Source organism: Lissotriton helveticus, chromosome 6 (genome assembly GCF_964261635.1).
Source record: "Lissotriton helveticus chromosome 6, aLisHel1.1, whole genome shotgun sequence".
Taxonomy (NCBI): domain Eukaryota; kingdom Metazoa; phylum Chordata; class Amphibia; order Caudata; family Salamandridae; genus Lissotriton; species Lissotriton helveticus.
The window spans coordinates 1,791,158,972-1,791,182,297 of NC_136067.1; the positions used below are offsets into that span (position 1 = coordinate 1,791,158,972).

At 45.0% G+C, this 23,326-nt stretch overlaps 1 protein-coding gene across 1 annotated transcript in view; it reads right to left on the reverse strand.

Annotated features, from left to right (window-relative positions):
• The window catches only part of ABCG8 (ATP binding cassette subfamily G member 8), a 251,544-nt gene that overhangs the window by 89,312 nt on the left and 138,906 nt on the right, over positions 1–23,326 (reverse strand). Inside the window, exon 3 of the mRNA XM_078649684.1 lies at positions 20,844–21,000. Coding sequence (XP_078505810.1) covers positions 20,844–21,000 — 157 coding nt within the window. The remainder of the gene's footprint in view (positions 1–20,843; positions 21,001–23,326) is intronic.

Consider the following 23,326-nt stretch of genomic DNA (forward strand, 5'->3'; position numbering starts at 1 on the left):
AAATGGGTAACAAGTTGTTTATTTATTAATGCTTCCATGGCTTTCCCGAAAAGTGGTAAAAGGGAGATTGGTCGATAGTTTACAAGTTGATCCGGATCAGCCGTAGGTTTCTTTAAAATGGGCCTGATTACTGCCTCCTTCCAGTGCTTCTACTCTGCTCACTTGAATAGAATGATCTGCACAAATGATCCCTTGTCTTTTTCATCCTGCCTGACTGCCCTTCAAGAATGAAGGTTGATCATGCTCTTTCCTGAGCTTATGGTTGTAGATAGGGTCACTTCCACGACATAACTACAGCAGGGATTTCTAAGGCAGCCCGAGCAAATAAGTGAAATATACGTTCATCTTTGCAAACCACATATATATAGCTTCACCTTCTGGTATTGGACTTCAGTAGCATTGTTGTAAATGGAAAGGTAAAGTTGTACTTCTTCCATGAATCTCATTACTTTAACCTGACTAGCAGTGGGGGACAAGTTCACCATGCTTCAGCTGAGCACTGCAATGCCTCTGACCACGGATTATTAAAAATTCAAGTTAGTAGCACCTCATTGAATTGACTTTTAACAGAAGCACCGGCAGTGCTAGAAGGCTTAACACTGACAGAGCGGACAATTGTAGCTGCAGAAATAGATCAGCATAATTGTAGTTCAGCAAAAGCACTCAATGCCTAATTTTGTTTTTAAAGAGAAAGTTAATGTATCAGCTAAAACACGCTAAAAGCTGCAAGAATGCATATATATTTAAAACGTTAAAAATAGCTTTTGATCTTTTCCTTTTGAGGTTAAAAGGAAATGTAGGTAAAGTGAAAGCACTGCTTTATTTGTAAAAAAAAATCACGGCCCTTTTCAGGACACTACAGCTTGCACCTCCCGCTGCCACTGAAGCGCTGCCAATGGCAGTACCAACAAAACATCTAACCACCACAGCACTGGCAATTCGGATTATTTTAGTCCACCAAAGCTAAAGAAATGGCCTGAACAGCAGGTATTTAAAAAAAAAAAAGAAACAAATTGTAATGGTTTTAAGCAATCACACGATAAAGAATTATTAATAGCAGGTATTATCAATTTGTAATATATATTGAATTGTTTACTACTGTTGATGTGCTCATCTAATAAAACAGACAAACAGAGCCACCACATGGTGGACTGTCATAAGTACCAATGTTGACAATTAAGTGCCGAGACCAAGTACTGGGAAATTCCAGCTCAAATTAAGCACTGTGTGGAAGTCTGCAAGGTATCAATATATTCTGAGGGAAATGCACTTGAAAAATATGGCAAAGTCGAGAGGGAATTTCAGCTCAACAATGTCAGTACAGAAGAGCACGCCAGGCGTGTATAGCGTCGAGATGAAATGTAATGTTTGACCTGGGCACAAAAGTCACATTCGGCGTTATTTTTATGGTGCACAGAATACTCAAGCAGGAGCAGGTTAAAGAACCTTTGATAAACTAGGTGTGAGCCCTGGGGGAAGCTCTATTCATCGTTCAGGAAATCAAAAAAGCTCACAGCAGCAGGCGGAGTCCTTACACCCTTATACTACTCTATCTATCTATCTATCTATCTATCTATCTATCTATCTATCTATCTATCTATCTATCTATCTATCTATCTATCTATCTATCTATCTATCTATCTATCTATCTATCTATCTATCTATCTATCTTTTTTTTTCCGTCTGTCCATCCAGCCATCTATATATCTAGACACATGTCTGTTTGAAGGTCTGTCTGTCTTGTTTTCTGCTTGTTTTCGCGTTACCCATACACCGTAATAACCTATTCTCAAAATGAAAAATCAAACATCATTTGAATAAAAAAATACACAGGTTACCAGTCATATGATATTTCATTTCGTTAGGAAAAGCTTGCCTACGTCTAGTCACTTGACATACAATTGTCTCAAAAGATAACTAATTTGCTTCCTGTAGCTTCCCAAATCCTAAACACATAAGCACTACAAAACCCTGTTCATCATGTTTTATGCAGTCCTACAGTCCTTTCACCCTGCATAAGGCCTTACCTGTTCACGCGCTCTCCGCGAGGTTGTTCATGATAACTGTGGTCGTTTTAGTTAGCCCTGCCTCTGGATAAGCAGTTTTACTTATTCATATAATTCTGCAGTGCAGTTAACCTCTTTAGCTGTTCTTGCTGTAACTCATAAACGTGAATTACATCCGAAATGCTCTTTCGGATTCAGTTAATTTTCGTTTTACCACTCTGGTATTAAGCTTCACCCTCAGTCTTCTGACAGCTTGATTGCTTGTCTTTTCTCTTTCCGCCTCTTCACTTGTTGATTTGTTTCTCTAAAGAAGTGATATTTATGTCAGATAATATGCTAATGTATTTTTTTTACCATATCTTTAATATGGGTATCCGAATTATGTTACAGTATTTACCCACATTTAAAGTCAGTTCCTGTATGTGAACAATGGTATATAGTTTAATATACATATAACATATATTTATAATTTCCAAATCTACTGTTCATAGAACTCAATGAGAGAAATGGCTTGAGCCCATTTTGAAGTTATTAATTGTTATGAATGATTCATAATATATGAATGAAGAAGGAAGGAGAAGATAGTCAAAACGGCACAAGCATTGGCAAGTCAATACATATAGCTTTAATTTGCTTACATTTGCAAACAATAACTGTGTATGCATGTGTTTGCATGCATTAGCACATTAAAGGCAGACCTAGTTGCTTCTCCCGTGCCTATAGTCACATTGACCAACTGAACTAGAGTAGAACAGTGAGCCGAGCTCTGTTGGTAGCTCTTTGGGCAACATTATCTCCACCGCACGATTGTATGTACTACCTCACCTTTCCCCCCTCTCTGCTGAGGTCATACAACAACCACTATTGTCCAAAGTCAATTCTCTGTGCCTTTGACTATCTGAGTTTTTTGTGTGCTATGGTCTTCCGTACCTCTAAGCCAGTGTAGCTGTATCTAAGGCCTCTCAGGTCTTTGAAATGTGAGGCATCTCGTGGCAGCCTCTAGGCCAGAAGTCTCAAGTGAGTAGCTCAGGAGCTACTAGTGGCTCACCGGCATCCTCGAAGTAGCTCTCAGAGGAGAAGCTAAGCCCAGAACCTCTTTCAGAGGTTCTGTGCATATTAAAGAAGGCTACATTGCTCAGCTCAAGAATCTCACAGTGACAGCCAGTCAAACCAATAGCAGGCCCCTTAATAACACGCAGTGTGTCAGCGTATGGGGTCTGCGGCATGACCATCTGACTCCACTCTCTATCTAACTAAGTCACAAGGAGAGTGACTATGTTGTAGTCCCTGCTCTATCAGTCACACCATGTGTGTGTGAACAGTGGGCCATGACAGAAGAATGTCAGCAGTAGCGTGAGCCGTAACCAGTGCTGACCCAATGAAGTATGAGACTGCATGAGCTAGAGTGAAAATGTTTTTCTTGGATCCATGAGCAATGCAAGAGCTGAGACAAGCAGGGTCGGCATCCAGAGCTGTGGCAACTAAGAGCCTCATGTGCATTTGTCTGTGTCCATGCATGCATGTGTGCATATTTATGTGTCTGGTACATTGTGTACCTCCGTAATAAACAGAGTTACTCCCTGGAAGCTGTGCCTGGTGTCAAGGACCTCCAAAGGTATACACTACCCCATTTATAAGGGGGTCACCTCTGGCACAATTGTGGCTGTTTATTGCATCACAGTGGCATTGGCATAATAATGGCCATCCTTGGCATATTTTGCACATTCATGATCTAGTTGTGTCATACTGGCAGCCCCTAGTGCCACATTAAAAGCATTACTGGCCAGCTTTTAACCATTCTGTACCTAATGGTGTCCACCCCTCACATAATAATGGCCATGCCTGATTGATGGTTTACATCCTGGCCATTATGGTGTCCAGCCTTGGCACAATGGTAGCCCTAGCATAATGGTGGGCATAATTGGCATATTACAGGCAACAGTGGTACTATGATGAGTATCTATGACCTATGACTGTAAAACCTGGGCATTTAAAGCAGAAACTGTCTATGGGAAGCATTGGTACATGTGAGTGTTTGATGAACATGCTAAGCTGTTGTTTGGGGACCGTGTAGTTCCAAAAAATGAAAATGTATAATTTAAAGGCAAAAATTATCTTTATTTCAGAAAAGGGTTTTCTGGAAAATTTAGTTTGTTTGCCCAAAATAGAAGTTCATTTGTTAAAAGTGTTTTTAGGGACTGTAGGAAACAAAAGTTTTGCAGTTCCAAAACACATATAACGTTGATAGTGGAATGATAATTCAAGCTGGGCTGGGGAGTTTTATGTCCTTTGTGCCAGATGGCACATGATGCTCTGGCTGTTATTAGTCAGCTGGAGGCATTTCATATTGATAAGCTTTTTCCTGTCATTTCAGCTGGTAACCTCAGCTGAAATACTTGGGCAATCACTAATAATAATCCTGCTTATGTTGGTCATAGTGCAATGTTAACATAGGCGGTCACTATTTTACAGTGATATAATATACTGGTACCTCAGAAGGACTTTTCTTGAGAAGTATCTTTTCATGTGGGTACACCAGGCCCGGTTAAGAAACTGCATTTTAGATGCTCACGTTCTTAAGTTGCCTTCTCGCCCTAAACACGATGACATTTGACATATGTTCATTTGTGTGCACATAAAGGATAATATTATTCAAACTCAGTTTTGCTTACACTACTACTTCGTGGTCACTCTATCAGGACACCTTGAACATTCTCTACAAGGGCTAAGTTCATCACACAAGATGTTATTTGTTTTGGCCACTTGGCGACAGAGTTATCACAATAGAACAAACAATAGCAGACTGTATGGGGTTTCGGCATGGCAATATGGTGGATGTTATTATACATATGACATCAAGTCTTTGTTTAGGCAAAGGAGCATTTGTCTGGCACTGAGAGGTTGATCCATGCTGGAATTTCAGCTCTGCTGATTCCTGTTTACCTCATGCGAGGGATGCTGTCCGGCTCTACACCTTGAGAGGCAGCTTGATGACACTTACCCAAAGGTAATGGGGAGTTAGATCACCCTAAAGGGATTTGGAAGATTCACTCACCCTAGACACGATAGGTTAGGATGCGCTAGGTAGGAGTACAGCTTATTACAGTACTTGTATGCCAGCATATATTCTCTGTAATAAGCAAAATGTTGGAACTGTTTATCTTTTTCACCATTCTCGTATTGCTAATCACAGTATTCTGTTTCCTTCTATTGATTATTGCAACACAAGTATTTTACCCAATAATCACAGTGCTTTATTAAATATTGAAACACTTTATCATGTATTTCTTGTGTATCTTTTTGGGTATGCATACGTAAGTAATCAAAAGGGTTCTAGATCTGTTACTATGATTTCCTTAGAGAGTCAGGGTTGTCATGTTCTGAGGTTGCAGATCCATTTGATGCCATGTAAGGTTAGGGGTACAGATGGCACTGTGAGATAACAACACTTCAGCCAACATATCTGGATAGTGTACGTGGAATCAGTCTCGCACAGTGCTGATAGTTATGTTTTCCAACAAACGCATAGTTTTATTTAGGAAAGTATAAGCTGTTCGACAAAATCTCCCTACAGAAAAGGTTGGAGACCCCTAGTCTGGGTGTATGGATTTTGCTTTGGTTTTGCATGCACCATGTTCTCTCAGAGCTGACAGATTAGCTGAGGTTTATTCCCAGATATGGCAGTGTGTTTCTCTCCACTGCGTGAACTTCTATAATGAAACATCACTGCTCAGGTAACCCACATCTGCATCTTTCTTAAAAGATGTTGTACTGGGGTGTGTTGAATTATGGCAGAACTATTATTTTTGGTCATTTGGTTAAGTGTTAGGCATGACTTATTTACATATGCTTTCTTTCGACTGGAAAGTATAAAGTTCCAGCTAAAAAACACTTTAGTTGTGTGGTTCTGAAAAATATGGATCCGTAATAGTACCGGACTCGAGAATAAAAACTTCGTCGAAATAGGACGAATTTGGTATCAAAAGACCGGAAATGACGAGTACATCAAGCACGTATATTTTCAGTATATTCGAGTGACAATTGCGCCTCGAAATCGTCATTTACCTTCTGAACCCTCAGTTGCATGTTGCCCTCTACATAGGCCTTAATCCAGTCGAATTTGATTCCACAAGGACACGTACTCCTTAATCGACTTCTTGCTGACCCCAGTACAAGTTAGAACCTTTGCCCCAGGCCGAGCTCGTTAGGTCAGTTCCCTCCCAGTGGCCAAGCAAGATAGTATCTAGGCCCAACCGGCCATAAAACCATTTCAGCACGCACACCTGCCATATCTCGCTCACATCTTTCTTCACTCCTTTCTCCTCACTTATTTTATGGTGGGGAGGTGACCATTTTTATTAGGGGTCCAGCGATATCTGATGAAATGTTGGGCCTTGCCGGATGATTTGTTATGGGCAGCACGACGTGAAATATGTACATGTCATCATGACTCTGCTTTTCTTTTTGTAATCAGTAACCATAAATGAAATACCGCGCACCCAAGGAATGTTTCGCCAAAGGGTGAATATTAGGTATAAGAAGAGAAGCCTGACTTCATGAAAGTGTGCAGTCTCCTGAATATACTTGTATCGTACTTCTAGGACCCTGTCACCTTGGTTGCAGCCAATAAACTAATCTTTGACTTCACCTGGAAGACTCTGAAGTTTCTGTGGGTCTGACTCAGGAGAACCCGAGGTCTTTGGTGTGTTGATCCCCTGGCACCGCTGGGTTACCGGTTCGGCACCGGTTCCTAAAAACCCAGTACCTCATTTGGCGCCCAGCGTTGGGGCGATTCCAGTGGTACCAATCAGCCTGAAGATCGTGAGGAGCTTCGTGTGAAAATTCCGGAGGAGGGCCCACCACCTCATCGACCCCTGCATGTCGACGTGGTCCGAAGGTCTTTACTACGAGGTTCCCCGCTTCCCGACGGCTACAAGGACTGCTGCCCTGGCTATCGCCCTGATGTTGGACCCTTCAATCAATCAATCAATCAGGTCATTTGTAGAGCGCACTACTCACCCGTAGGGTCTCAAGGCGCTGGGAGGGGGGGGGGTGCCGCTACTGCTCGAACAGCCAGGTCTTGAGCTTCTTCCTGAAGGAGAGGTGGTCTTGGGTCAGGCGCAGATTGGTCGGAAGTGAGTTCCAGGTCTTGGCGGCCAGGTAGGAGAAGGATCTTCCTCCTGTTGTCGCTCTTCGGATTCGGGGGACGGCGGCGAGGGCGTGGTTGGTTGATCTGAGGAGGCGCTTGGGAGTGTAGAAGTTGATCCGGTTGTTGAGGTAGCTCGGGCCTTGGTCGTGTAGGGCTTTGTGCGCGTGGGTGAGGAGCCGGAAGGTGATTCTCTTGTTGACCGGGAGCCAGTGCAGATCTCTCAGGTGTCCGGAGATGTGGCTGCGTCGGGGGACGTCGAGGATGAGTCTCGCCGAGGCGTTCTGGATCCGCTGGAGTCTCTTCTGGAGTTTGGCAGTGGTTCCGGCGTAGAGGGCGTTGCCGTAGTCCAGTCGGCTGGTGACGAGGGCTTGGGTGACCGTCTTCCTCGTCTCGGTGGGGATCCACCGGAAGATCTTACGTAGCATGCGCAGGATGTTGAAGCATGACGAGGAGACGGCGTTGACTTGTCTGGTCATGGAGAGGGAGGAGTCCAGGATGAAGCCCAGGTTGCGTGCGTGGTCCGTCGGTTTGGGTGCGGTGCCCAGGGCGGGGGGCCACCAGGAGTCGTCCCAGGCGGAGGGCGTGGAGCCCAGGATGAGGACCTCCGTCTTGTCTGAGTTCAGTTTCAGGCGGCTGGTCGTCATCCATTCGGCTACGTCTCTCATCCCTTCGTGCAGGTTGGCTCTGGCGGTGGCGGGGTCGTTGGTCAGGGAGAGGATCAGCTGGGTGTCGTCGGCGTAGGAGATGATGTTCAGGTTGTGTTGGCGTGCGATGGCCGCGAGGGGGCTCATGTAGACGTTGAAGAGGGTTGGGCTCAGCGAGGATCCTTGGGGTACGCCGCAGATGACTTTGGTGGCCTCTGACTTGTACGGTGGTAGGCGGACTCTTTGTGTTCTTCCGTCGAGGAAGGAGGTGATCCATTCCAGTGCCTTCTCCTGGATTCCGATGTTGCTGAGGCGCTGTACTAGGGTGCGGTGGCAGACAGTGTCGAAAGCCGCGGAGAGGTCCAGGAGGATGAGGGCCGCTGTTTCTCCGTTGTCCATCAGAGTTCGAAGGTCGTCGGTGGCGGCGATGAGGGCGGTCTCGGTGCTGTGGTTCGCTCGGAAGCCGGACTGTGAGGGGTCGAGGGATCCATTCGTCTCGAGGAAGGCGGCCAGCTGTTTGTTGACGGTCTTCTCGATGACTTTGGCCGGGAACGGGAGGAGCGAGATGGGACGGTAGTTCTTGAGGTCGGTGGGGTCTGCTGTGGGCTTCTTGAGGAGAGCGCTGAGTTCGGCGTGCTTCCAGCTCTCAGGGAAGGTGGCGGAGTCGAAGGAGGTGTTGATGATGTCCCGCAGGTGGGGTGCGAGGACAGCGTCGGCCTTGTTGAAGACGTGGTGAGGGCAGGGGTCAGTCGGAGATCCGGAGTGGATGGAGTTCATGGTGCGGATGGTGTCTTCGGTGCTGATCGGGGTCCAGGTGCGGAGGGTGGTGGGTGGTGGCGTCGTTGCGGTTGTGGCTTGCGTTGGTTGGTTGTTGAAGCTGTTGTGTATGTCCGTGATCTTGTTGTGGAAGTAGGACGCGAGGGAGTTGCAGAGGTCTTGCGACGGTGTGATGTCGTTGTTTCCGGCGTTGGGGTTGGAGAGCTCTTTCACGATGTTGAAGAGTTCCTTGCAGTTGTGTGCGTTGTTGTCCAGCCGGTCCTTGTATGCATTTTTCTTGGTGGCGCGGATCAGTTGGTGGTGTTTCCGGGTGGCGAGCTTGAGGGTGGTCATGTTGTCCGTCGTTGGTTCCCTTCTCCAGGCTTTCTCGAGGGCTCGACAGTTCTTCTTGGAGCACTTGAGTTCGTCGGTGAACCATGGTGTTTTTCTGCTGCAGGATCTGCTGGGCGGGGTCCTTAGGGGGGCGAGTTCGTCCGCGCAGTTGCTGATCCACTTCGTGAGGTTGTCGGCGGCCTGGCTGGGGTTCGCTGAGTTGGCGGGAGGGTGCTGGCTCAGGGAGGCGGTGAGCTGGTCGGCTGTGATCTTGTTCCAGCTTCTTCGAGCAACCTGTTGCTGGAGGTGGTGGATCGTCGTTCTTCTGAAGGTGAAGTGGACGCAGCTGTGGTCCGTCCAGTGGAGTCCTGTTGCGTGGCTGAAGGTGACGTCTTTGCTGGATGAGAAGACGGCGTCGAGTGTGTGTCCGGCGAGGTGGGTGGGGGTGGTCACCAGTTGCTTGAGTCCGAGGTTGTCGAGGTTGTCGAGCAGGGTGGTGGTGTTGCGGTCGTTGTTGTTCTCCAGGTGGAAGTTGAGGTCCCCCAGGAGGATGTAGTCGGCGGAGGGGAGAGCGTGCGGGCTGACGAAGTCGGCGATGTCCTCGCTGAATCGTGTGCGCGGTCCCGGGGGTCGGTAGATCAGGGTGCCTCTGAGGGTGGTCTTCGGGTTGGTGTGGATCTGGAAGTGCAGGTGTTCAGCGGTGGTGAGGGTGTCGTCGGTGTTGGTCGTGATGCGGATGGTGTCTCTGTGGATGATGGCGATGCCTCCTCCGGTCTGGTTGTCGCGGTCCCTCCGGGTGATCTTGTAGCCCTCTGGGATGGCGATGGCGATGTCTGGGGCTGAGGAGGCGTTCATCCAGGTCTCGGTGATGAAGGCAACGTCGGGGGCGGTGGTGTCGAGCAGGTTCCAGAGTTCTACGGCGTGTCTGTGGACGGAGCGGGTGTTGAGCAGGATACACTTGAGGTGGGTGCTGCTGGAGTTCGGCTTGTCGGGTGCAGGGAAGGTCCGGATGCAGGTGAACTTGCAGGCGAGGCAGCTGAAGGGTCCGTGGGTGTGCTTCGGGGCGGCTCGGTGACATCCTGGGATGTGGCCGGTGTTGAGTGCGGTGAGGTCGGCGGCGCTGTAGGTTCGTCGGGTCGGCTTCCGTCGGTGGGGGCCAGGGGTCCTGGCGCTGGTCGCGATCCGGTCGCGGACGGGCGCAGACGGGCTTACCTTTGGCGCGCCTTCGGCGCACAATCGGCGCGCCCGCTGCGCGTGACCGCTGCGCGTTCGCACGGTCGCCATTTAAGGCGAAGTGCGCGGGTGGGCGGAGCAGCTGGGAGGCGGGAGCGGGGAGGGTTACAGAAGGCAAAAAGGGGCGTGGCTAAGCGGCGGTGGCGGGAAGGGAGGGCGGGGGGCGTCGAGGAAGGCGGTAGGCGGACAACAAGGAAGGAGGGCAACACGGAGGAGAAAACAATGTAGAAAACAGGCACAAATGCACGAAAAAGCGGGGAAAAAACAAGGAAAAACAAGTTACAAAATACAAGCACAAATCACTGTCAAAATAGCACAAAAAACCACTCGCAGCGGCGGGAGCCGGCAACGAGGCGGCGCTGAGGCAGAGGCGGCTGGGGGCACACGCAGCAGCTGGTGGCCGTGCGGCGCGGGGGTGTCCCTTGACATTTTCGGTAGAGCGAAACGCTGAGACGCGTCTTCTGGTGAAGCCATCGATAATTTTCAGTTAAGTATAAGTGGAGCGTCTCCTAGTCCTTAGTTGGACTTACTTTGTGATATCTTAGAGATACATAAAGGTTTTTATTGGTTCTTGCAAGTACCATAACCGAAGGACTCGTGTTTTCACGAGCAATATCGTAATCAATAACTCCTTTGAAGTTTTGGAACTAGACTAGAGAGAAAGGATGCCTAGTCTTAGACTCGGGAATTTGTTTTGTCTTGGTAATAATAATAGGGACTCCCGATTGGAGGACTCATGTCCGGTTCCTCCAGTTGGAACTCCGACTTACGAGCTGTACGTTAAACATGGGGTAGGCCCCATCGTTTACAACGAGGTATGGATTAAATACACTAGGAAAGACGGTGTTTTAAAATGGCCCCAATATGGTAGCTTTGATTCTGAAATTTTAGACAACCTTGAAGTTAAACTCTTCAAAAAGAAAGCCCGGCCGGCGATGTTTGACTCTTTCCACATATGGCGCAAAGAAGCCAAACAAAAAGAAATTAAATTAGCTAAGAAAAATAAGAGAGAAGAAGGACTTTCAGTAATGCAAGCTGCCGTGCAGTTTAAAGATAATGAGGAAGAGCAGATAAATGAGCAATTGCACAGGCAACGTAAAATGGCAATAGATAAGTGCTATCCAGTTTTGCCGTCTCTTCAGCAAGGGACAGAAAAAGAGCGTGAAAAAGACCAATTAATGTCGCAATTGTTAACTTCGCCACCCCCCTATGCGCAGAATGCTACAGCACCCCCGCAACCTCTTGTTGCACAAGCTGTGCCTCTGGCTTTTCCACAGCACCCACCAGCTGTTCTTCAGCTGGCTCCTACTTCTTCGGTGCAGCCTCCTCCAGGCCCACCGACCACTTCTGTTTCTCCTGTGTTTTCTACGATCTTGCCTACTGTACTTTCTACAAATGCCCCTTCTATGATTTTGCCTAGCACCACATCTATTATTCCTCATACCTCTTCTGCCATCTCTGCATCCGCTTTACCTCACCCCGTTCTTTCATCTGTTTGTTCTTCCGTTTCACCCTCCCTTCGGCAGAAAATGGCCAGTACTGTTACTAATCTTCTTTTACCACTTTTCGGGTCGCCTGCTACGACCCCTAACATAGGAAGAAGACAGTTGCGAAGTCAACTGCCCGATTATCAAGAGAGAGATTCCCTGAATAATTTAGCTCGGAAATGGGTCATGGACACTGCAAAATATGATTTACAGTCTGTCATGGAAGTTTTCCATCAATGGGAAACAGCGACACAGAGATATGTGTTCGAACAGATGTGTGTTTTTCTGTGCGAAGATTTAGAAGACAATGATCAGGATTGCCTCCCACAAGAGATGTGTCGTATAAGGTTTAAGTTTAGTCTGGGTATGATTGTAGGTCCCGATGTAGAAGAAGCAATTGAAATGCTATTATCACATCGAAGTAAGGGAAGTAGTTCTGGGTCACCATCAGAATCTAGTGCATCTAGTAGGAAAAAGGCACGACAATACCCTATGAGAGAAGTTCCCCCACAGTGGAGAGAGGGTGACGCGACAGCTGTCCCACCTGTCCTGCCCCACTTTCACCGAGTATGGGTACATGTTCCATGGAAACGAGCTGAAGTTTTAGCACTCAAACAAACACTACCAGATCCGCGTAAAAATCCTGCAGGGTACTATAAAGAATTATCGCAAACTGCTGGGTCATGTATTATGAATTTAGCCGATATCGATATGTTATTCGGGAACGTCGTTCCACAGCCTTTATGGGGAAAAATTCGTCATGAAGATCATGACCAGGAATTAGGTGACACGTGGGCTAATATTACTGTTGCAGATGCACGACAAGTTGGTGGTGCGAAGCCTGAACCCCTGATAGCGGAACTACCTGGTAGGATAGTAGATTACATGAAGACAATAATGCCTGCGATACGTGTAAATTGGGATAAGTTATCTGCATGCAAGCAAAAGAAAGAAGAAACTGTGTCAGATTTCTTCACCAGATTTGAAGAAACATTCATTGACCACAGCGGTCAAGATATGACCACAGAAGGTGGTCAGAGATTGTTCGTCGATAAATTTGTGCACAATCTGCTTCCAGACTTGTGTAGAAAATTGAAAGATTCAGAAAGTTCTTGGGCAGTCTCATCTTCAGCCCAGATATTAGCTACTGCACAGTACTACGAGAATAGAGACAAGGATGAGAAAGATAAAGTAGAGAAGAAAACTAGAGAACTCAAAACAAAGGTTTTGCTACAGCAAGCTTATCCTCCACGTGGTGGTGGTAATAAAAATAATAATGGTCCGAATCACTACCGGAACACTTTTCAGCAGCCGCAGAGAAACTTGCAGAGATTCGATTACCATCAAAACCGCGTAGGTCCCAACCAGTGTTTATACTGCAAACAAGAAGGTCATTACAAATATGACTGTCCTGCCCTGCCGCAACGTACAAATGAGTTTTCTGGTGTACGAGATCGTGGTAGTCAGCAAGCGCCCAGAGGTAGAGGGCGTGGAAACACCCCTCAGGACACACGTCCCCTTCCACCACAAAACTCTATGAACAGGTTTGACCAGCAAAATAACGTATCTGACAGGACAGCTCAATAATACGTCGATGAGTATTACCCAGAAAATGAGCAGTGGGAGAATAACGATTGCTAGGACAGCCTTAGACGAAGAGAGGGAGTTGTTTCAGTTCCAGTAGATCAGAGTGGACCTTACGTTGAGGTGATTACATCGGGTGTGTCAGAACCTTTTCTGTTGGATACTGGTGCTACAAAGAGTTCTATTATGCACTCCAAACTCCCTGGCGCACCTTTGTCTGGCGAAATGAACGTTTCCGTAGGTTTTTCTGGCGCCCCGGTTAGAAATCCGATTTCTGACCCTTTATCTCTTTCTGTTGGTCCTTGTGAATTCGAAGCACCCCTTATTTTGACAACAGGTTGTGGTGAAAATTTGCTAGGATTAGATTTGCTAAAAAGATTGTATGCGACTTTGTACTGTTCTCCCTCAGGAGTACAACTGACTTTAGGTAAGAAAGTGGTTTCTCCCATGTATTTGTCGAGGAATACGCTTCCAACAGAATTGACACTTCTTCCGGATATTCTTTGGGCTACTGGTCCGAATGATGTAGGTCTTTTAGAAATTCCACCGTATGTTGTAACATTGAAGTCGAATGTCAAAATGCCACGAATTCCCCAATACAGAATATCCAATGAGGGTGAAAAAGCTTTGCTAGCGATTGTTTACGAGTTAATTGAGAAAGACGTAATTGAGGAAACACGAGGCAATGTTTGCAATAGTCCTGTTCTGCCTGTTTTAAAACGAACTGACCCTTCTCAGCCACCTTTGTATAGATTTGTGATTGATCTTAGGGAAGTAAATAAGATAGTGGTGCCACAATTCCCAGTTGTCCCCGACATTACAACATTATTGACTATGATTCCAGCATCTGCATCCTGGTTTTCGGTGATTGACCTGAAGAATGCTTTCTTCAGTATCCCGATTGCTGAGGAAAGCAGGGATATTTTTTCCTTTAGCTTAGGTGGTCGCAGTTTCCGCTTTAAACGCGCTCCTCAAGGCTACTGTGAAAGCCCCTCAATATACAGTCAAGCTCTGAAAAGTCAGCTTGACGCAATGGTTTTGCCCGAAGGTTCCACTCTAGTACAGTACGTGGACGATTTGCTCATAGCCGCGGATACTAAGAAAATATGTAAAATGGCCACATTGGCACTACTGCGTCATCTATGTGATCTACATCACAAGGTGTCACTTTCCAAGCTCCAATATTGCCGACAAGAAGTGACCTACTTAGGTCATCTCTTATCGAAGGAGGGAAGGAAACTGACCCCAGAAAGAATTCAGGCAATAGCAAAATTAAATGTGCCAAGAACGCAGAGAGAAGTACGCGCTTTCTTGGGCATTACATCGTACTGTAGACAGTGGATTCCAAATTTTTCGTTATTAGCCAAACCCTTATTGGCACTAACATGTACAAATACACCCAATCCCATTCCTTGGTCTAATGAGTGTCAGAAAAGTTTTCTCGAATTACGCACAGCATTATGTTCGGCCCCTGTGTTAGGTAACCCCAACTACACTAAGCCTTTCACATTATATGTCCACGAGAAGGAGGGCTGTGCATTGTCTGTGCTGACTCAGTTATACGGAGATAGACAACGGCCATGCGCCTATTTTTCGTCAACTTTGGATCCGGTAGCACGAGCATTGCCAAGTTGTCTAAGGGCCACAGCAGCAGCAGCTGTTTCTATTCGACAGTCTGCAGGTCTAGTAATGAATAATACACTAATCGTGATGGTCCCGCATGCAGTAGATACATTGTTAAATAGGACCAAGACACAGCACATAACTAGTGCTCGACTGTCCAGTTATGAATTGACGCTACTAGCAAGCCATGTGCACATCAAAAGATGCAGTACCCTGAACATAGCCACATTGTTACCAATTGCTGAGGAATCGGATGCTTCAGAACAGCACAATTGTTTCCTCAGAACGGAGGAGGAGACCAAAGGGAGAGTTGATCTATTCGATACTCCTCTCGCCGAATGTGATGGTACATTATGGGTGGATGGGTCATGCTTTAAACTCCCAAATGGTAATGTGACTACAGCATATGCTGTCACAACTCTGCACACAATCGTTGAAACTGCGCGAATACCACATGGTTCGGCTCAAGCCGCCGAACTCGTGGCGTTGACGAGAGCATGTGTGTTATCAAAAGGAATGAAAGTGACTGTCTATACCGACAGTCAGTATGCTTTTGGAGTGGCTCACAGTTTTGGACGACTGTGGAGAGAACGTGGGTTCCTGACTTCGCATGGAGCTAAGATTCAGCATGGTCAGTTGGTGAATGAGCTTCTTGAATCACTGACGTTGCCCCTGAAAGTAGCGGTTGTAAAATGTAGTGCACACAAGAAAGTGATCGATGATGTTGGTCGTGGAAATGCATTTGCTGATGAAACTGCTAAAGAAACGGCAAAGAATGTGATGAGCCGAATGTATGTTGCGAGCCCAGAAAGATGGACTGGTGATGTTGGAATATGTGAAGACACGATAGAAAGTGTGAAGTCCATCCAAGCTGAGGCCACGGAGAAAGAGTTAAGCATGTGGAAAGAAAGTACAGGGAGAATGGATGTAAATGGTTGTTGGATTGAATCGACAGAGCAACAAAGATGGATGTTACCCGATGCATACGTGCCTGCAGTGGTTACAATGGCTCATGGGATGGCCCATATCAGCGCGAAAGGGATTTGCGAGTCGTTGGCCCCAGTGTGGAAGAATTCAGGGATTCCCAAGTGTGCAGAGAATGTTGTCAAGAATTGCATGGTATGTCTGAAACACAATCCTGGTAGGGGAACCCCAACTCCAGCTGGTCATTTTGCACCTCCTACGTATCCGTTCGAGGTTTTGCAGCTAGATTTCATACACATGGAGAGGTGCAACAACTTAAAATATGTGCTCGTGGTTGTTTGCGCCTTCTCAAGGTGGGTAGAAGCCTATCCCCTAAGGGACAATACTGCCTTGTCCACAGCGAAAGCCCTTGTGAAAGAGTTCTTCCCCAGGTTCGGAATGCCTAGAATGGTCTGGTCGGACAACGGAAGTGAATTTGTGGGTTGTGTGATGAAACGAGTGTGTGAAGGGCTAGGCATTAGTCAGAAGTTCCACGCTGCAAATCACCCCCAATCAGCTGGATTAGTGGAATGTTACAATGGCACGCTTAAACTTAAATTGGCCAAAATCCAAGCGAGCACGGGTCTTAAATGGCCCGACGCTCTACCGTTAGCACTCCTGTCCACCAGAATGACTGTGCATTCGCGAATGAAACTCAGCCCCTATGAAATAGTCTTTGGTCGGCCAGCCAACATATGGGGAGTACCTAGGCCCACGAAGTTTAGCGAGCTGCAACACCCCATTTTGCTCGACTATCTGTATGAATTGACGGCTAAATTGCGTGTTTTATATCAACAGGTCCACAACACCTTGCCTCCGGTTTCCGAGACACCGGGTCACTCCATTGACCCTGGCTCCTGGGTTCTGGTCAAGAATTTCCAGAGGACAAGAAACGACCAGCCCAGATGGACCGGACCTCACCTCGTCCTCCTGTCTACAAGGTCGACTGTTAAAGTGGAGGGGAAGGCCAATTGGGTCCACGGGATCCACTGTAAGAGAATACCTTTCCCTCTGCCACATGACAAATGGGTCCGAACAGGAGGCACTGACTCAAAGCGCACAACTGATGAACGCGTAAAAGAAGCTAAACGCGATTGTGACAGTAAGGACATTTTTCAAGAAACTACGCCGCCATCAGAACAATTGAACTCTGTGGAACCTGAGCTACTATTTCCGGACCAGACAGCACCCGGGAAAAGACGCTATAATCTACGACCGAGAAAAACAGACTAAAGTAAAAGTGATTTATTCTTTGATCCGAGAGAAAAACCTGTGGACTAATAAAATAATAAGTTTTTCCTTCCAAAGTGCTATTTTGAAAATGCAGATTCTCCCATCTAGGTAACTTGCTTATTTTTGTTTTTTCGAACCGCCATCCGGGTTCCGCTGCTAGGGTCGCGGTTCATTAAAGACTTTTGGGTGCAGCTGACAACAATAGGTTGCTGGTTCCAGTTGGTCGAAGGGAGCCACCCTAGACTGACGGAAGCATCCTTTAGCAGAAACAACCTACCGCCGCGGGCAGCACCTTAGAGAGGATGGAGTTTCCTGATGTGGAGAGAACTGCCAGACAAATGAACTTTAAGCAGAGGCTTTTGAAAACAATGAGAAAGAAATTTTTTATAATGATGTGTATTTTTATGATATTTAGCGTAATGGTGTTTTTGATAAGCTATGTTTTATTCTCTTCTCATATGACATTCACGCCTACTACATCGCCCATACCTCCCCCTACTGTTTCCTCTCATTCTTTCCACTCTTTGCCTGACCACGAATCAAATAGGAGATTAGAGTTCATTAATAACTCCTTCGTTCAGCTATTACACCAACACCAACTTGTAATGAACACAACCAACTGTTGGGTGTGTGGTCTCATGCCCCACACCACGGATAGAGGTATCCCCTATTTGGTCCTGCCATTTAGTCACAATGGGTCAGTATGGGCATATAGGACAATGTTCATATATGCACGAGAAATCCAACCCCTACGTTCTGTAAAAGACAACCTCAAGACTAGCGCCCTAGTGAAGGGTATAGTTGACATGATCAAGGAAGTGACTTCTTACGAAGATACCCCGGACGATGAGATACTTGCATATGTAGGTTGGAATGTGACCGGATATGGCGCTACATTGAGTGAGAAACAGCAAGCCAAGAGATCGTCCCCTATCTGGATCGTACCCCATCAAGGTCACCTGTGTCTGCAAGGTATTGGTAGGAATCCCAGAGCTCAGCTAGGGAAGAGTGTCTGCACAGAAACGTACGTTTTTGGATCTCAGACTTCCCCTGCCTTTTTAGCCGCAAAGGGTACTTATTTCATCTGCCACGATAGAGCCCATACGTGGTTGCCCCCTGACTTCTCGGGCTCATGTTTTGTTTCATTCCTGTTACCCCCACCTACACAGCAGCGGCGGACTACCATCGGACAAGGGTAGTTAGAGGTGTTCTGAGTAAAGAAGACACTGCGGGTCAAGAATTTGGTGACTTCGCAATGGGTATTCTGCCGTTCTGGGGAGCCATGGTTAACAGCAGAAACATAAGGCAATTGACGAGGGTAGTTGAATCCACCGTGATTGAGACTGCCGGTGCCCTTAGTAACCTGACTGCTGAGCTCCAGTCGGATCGACTGATGACCCTTCAGAACCGGGTCGCTTTGGATGTAATACTTGCGGACCGGGGTGGAGTATGCAAATTGATCCAGTCCAGTTGTTGCATCTTTATTCCAGATAATGCTCCAACAGTATACAGGGCCATCTCCAAACTACATAAGATTTCCGAATCTATTCATGTGGATAAAGGAGATTGGTCATTAATGGGATGGTTCTGGGGGCTGATATCTGCCTGGGGATGGAAAATTCTGATGGTCATTGGGATGGTCTTAGCCATTCTTTTCCTGTTCTGTCTATGCATGCAGTGTGCTCCTGCAATATGTGGCCTCTGTGCTACATCATGTGTAAGGAAGCCTGTGTCAAGACACGAACTCAGCACTAGAATGATGTTGCAGCAACACCTCAATGACTTTAGGAATATAGATCTGGACTCAGATTAACATGAGAATAGATTAATTGCCTATGTAAGGGCAAAAGGAGGGTCTGTGGTTCTGAAAAATATGGATCCTTAATAGTACCGGACTCGAGAATAAAAACTTCGTCGAAATAGGACGAATTTGGTATCAAAAGACCGGAAATGACGAGTACATCAAGCACGTATATTTTCAGTATATTCGAGTGACAATTGCGCCTCGAAATCGTCATTTACCTTCTGAACCCTCAGTTGCATGTTGCCCTCTACATAGGCCTTAATCCAGTCGAATTTGATTCCACAAGGACACGTACTCCTTAATCGACTTCTTCCTGACCCCAGTACAAGTTAGAACCATTGCCCCAGGCCGAGCTCGTTAGGTCAGTTCCCTCCCAGTGGCCAAGCAAGATAGTATCTAGGCCCAACCGGCCATAAAACCATTTCAGCACGCACACCTGCCATATCTCGCTCACATCTTTCTTCACTCCTTTCTCCTCACTTATTTTATGGTGGGGAGGTGACCATTTTTATTAGGGGTCCAGCGATATCTGATGAAATGTTGGGCCTTGCCGGATGATTTGTTATGGGCAGCACGACGTGAAATATGTACATGTCATCATGACTCTGCTTTTCTTTTTGTAATCAGTAACCATAAATGAAATACCGCGCACCCAAGGAATGTTTCGCCAAAGGGTGAATATTAGGTATAAGAAGAGAAGCCTGACTTCATGAAAGTGTGCAGTCTCCTGAATATACTTGTATCGTACTTCTAGGACCCTGTCACCTTGGTTGCAGCCAATAAACTAATCTTTGACTTCACCTGGAAGACTCTGAAGTTTCTGTGGGTCTGACTCAGGAGAACCCGAGGTCTTTGGTGTGTTGATCCCCTGGCACCGCTGGGTTACCGGTTCGGCACCGGTTCCTAAAAACCCAGTACCTCAGTTGGAGATGTCAGAACTTTCCCACACTAGCATGATGGCTACTGTTTGCTGATGTGGTTTTTAGAAGATTAAAACAAATAAAGACTTATTGAAAGAAGCAATCTTCTCAATATACATCTCTTGCAATTCCATAACAAAGTGTCATGATTGTTGCGTTATATATCTCATATAAGAATTTAAGCATAAAGCAAATGTACTCTTTATCACTTTTTGCTAAACCACCAACTGTATGGTCTGTTTTAGAGATTATTTTCCATTTAGAAGTATAGAAGGGTTGTACTCCGGGTTTGTTGCACCTCCAATATCATTTGAACTTTTTCTAATATTTTGTCAACAAGTGTGGGACATTAGTGCCTTGTCCCTTCTTTCCTGCTGTATATTACTTTAATAGGAGATGTCTGAATTTTCCCACACTAGCATGATTTAGGGGACCTTTAAATGTCTGTAATTTGCCTTTCAGAAAAAAACAAGTAAAACATACATTTAACATCACTAAAGAATGGTAAATCATGTGTGCCAATGTCTATATCCCTTCAATTAGGAAGACACTTAGAAGTGGGCCATTATTTTCCTGCCCAGAAATAACTTTTCTCAGGGTCCTGCTTGGTAATTCCAGGCACGTGAAAATTAAAGGGATTTTATGTCTTTGGTGAATAACGTGCTATAATCTGTGTTCCCATGCTGTTTCCCACATCCCCACCTCCCCCCAGAGTTTCAGCAGCCAGAACGTCCATGTAAAAAACAAAACCTTCACAGACTTCACCATTACCAAAACTTCCCCTTTGCAGACATCACTGTTGTACATTTAGCTGTGTGAATGTTTGTGTCTTTTGAGGTAACCTACATAATTTTCTTATTGCGAGTGCTTCCAGATTACACTCACCCCATTAAGGTGTCATATTAAAAAATAGCTGTGCATTTCTTCATCAATGCTTAATGACCTTGGTATTAAAAGTTACTATTCCAATTAAAATCGTCTTATATAGTCAATTTTACATTAAACCAAATACAAAATATATGAATTACCCTAGTGCTTCCTTGGCAGATCCCATTTTGTGTCTCCTAGCACTTGCTTAGCTACAAGAGGATGTTTTGTGAGCTCTCACCTGAACTTCCTATGACAGCCAGCATCTGACCACTACTGACTTTAACATTCAGATTTTCAATAGCCAACATATGAGAACCAGGGCCTGTGTTCCACTCCCAGGGCATCTTCAGCTCTGCCAGCTTCTCATACCATGGTATCTGAGCAGCCACATTCACCTGTAATACATAGGAAAACTTTTAATCGACAGACTTAAGAGCCGATTTACAAAATTGTGTAATTTATGATAAACATGTTACATTTACAGGTATTCTTTAGTAATTCATCATCCTGTAATTCATTAAACCAGGCACAGCAATGAGATGTAACTTAAGAATGTCTTACATTTGAAATGTAGGGAAAACAAGTACACAATTCAAAAATTAACATAGCAGACCCCATGCGTATGATGCACCAGTGTTGCAAATAAAAATCTTGAAATTGCAAAAGATAAAAACGAGTCAACTTTTTTGGTCTTACCTCAAATTACTTTTCCACATCACCTCTTCTTTCCCCCCAGTCACCCTGTGAAAACAGGGTTGATTGCAATTCTTTCACATATGGTCAACCGTCTTTGATGTAGGACTGGATAAGATGATCAGATATGTGTTGCAGAGCTTTTGTGAATTTCCTTAAAGGTAAGAGCTTCAGAGGTGTCTCAGTGTGCAAACAACATCAACTATCGCCTCCCATCATATAACCATACTTCCACCCTGCACCTCTCGGGAATAGTGGCTATGCACATTTGAAGTAATTCACCAGGACAGACCAAGCTCATTGTTATACCTCATTTACACCTGGCAAAGCCAGCCTTTTCGATAATGTTTTGTGAAGTATTTCATGCACATGCATGAGGTGCATATTCGCACATTCACGCTCGTTTAATCTACACATGTCTAAGATAGTCACACTTGCATTGTTTGGGCGTGTGTCAGTCATTGGCATGTATTTCTTAGGCTCTGAGTTACAGTTTTATGTTTTGTGGGAATATTCATATGTGAACATTGATGTTTTTGGCTAGATGTTCATGCATAATTGGTATTGTGTATGTTGGTGCATACAGAGGCTTGGGATGATTAGCAAGCCTTCTTGGAAACTTTGATGTGGCAAGTGGTTTGGGCTTGAGCGTGGTCCTAGGTGGTGGCACGGACTGTCAAATCTCTGTTGCGCATCCTTGATGCCATATTATTTTAATATTTGTATTGGATTTGTTCTGTGGATTAGTAAGTCTTTTTCAATGTTCTATTCAATTCAAATGTATTAACCATAAAAGAAAGGACAGATACATAAACAAAATACAGTTACATATCACAAGTGATCAAAAGTCCCAAACATACAGTCAAGTCAATTAGTTTTAATACATGCATTTTCATAAGATCATTTACAAGACATTTGAAATAGGCCTAAACTCTTTGTAAAATGCAAAGTGTAAAAGGATAAGTAAGTTAAGGGCTTTTCTAGACATCAGATTCTCGTAAGTCTGGGTTTCTCCTTCATAAATCTGCCCCATAATGTTCCCACTTATATAGGGATTTAAAAAAATCTTTTTATAACATTATGCTACCACAACAAGAATGGCAGCTCTACTGGAAATGAACCCATTTGCCTCATTTTCAAAGATTACCGCTATATACTTCAGTGGCCTTAAAGAGTCACATATGCTTTGTAATTATACTATGGTGGTGCTCATTTAGATGTAGTAGTGTGTCAAAATATTTTTAGTAAAAAAATGACCTGACAGAAATATTATGCCCTAAATTTCATTTATAAACATTTCATCCGAGTGAATGTAGATATTCTAATTAGAATTCCAGTTGTGCAATATGTTTGTAAACTATATTAGGAACACAATAGTTGTGTCATATGATATTCATGTACCATACCTTAGAGGCATAATAGTGCTCATGTAGTAATCATGTTATACACACAGAATATATGGCTATACCATGTAGTTAGATTCTTGTATGCATAAATAAGGCACAATGTGCATAAATGCCATAAATACCAGGAAAACATTGGTGGTGAAAATGCTTGTTTCTTCATGCTATAATATGGAATTGCATTTTTTTAAAATTTAATAGTACCACAATCCTCTAAATCCGTCGATTGTCAATACATTTATCACATTTGTTGGCAACTATAAACGAGGAAATGTATGTGTTTAGACAATCGTGTCCTTCATTGTAGTCTAGCCCAACACGGCATAGCTTCCATTTTTTTCTTTTTTCCCAAGTTGCTAATTTTATAGGAAAAGCTGTGCCTGGATCAGGAAGAATGCCTACATAATAAAATACTAACACTATACTTCACTCTGGGAATGCATGGTCTATGCACTCCATAAGCCACAGAGTACAGTCACTTTTTTAAGTTACTCTTTTTCCAGTCCCAATTCCTGAATGGATTTATTGAACGTAAGGGAGCAGTAACACTGTACATAAATCCAGCATCGATTCAAGTTAAAAAATGAGCTACATGAAGTATTGTTCAGTGTTTAGTAGATCTAGT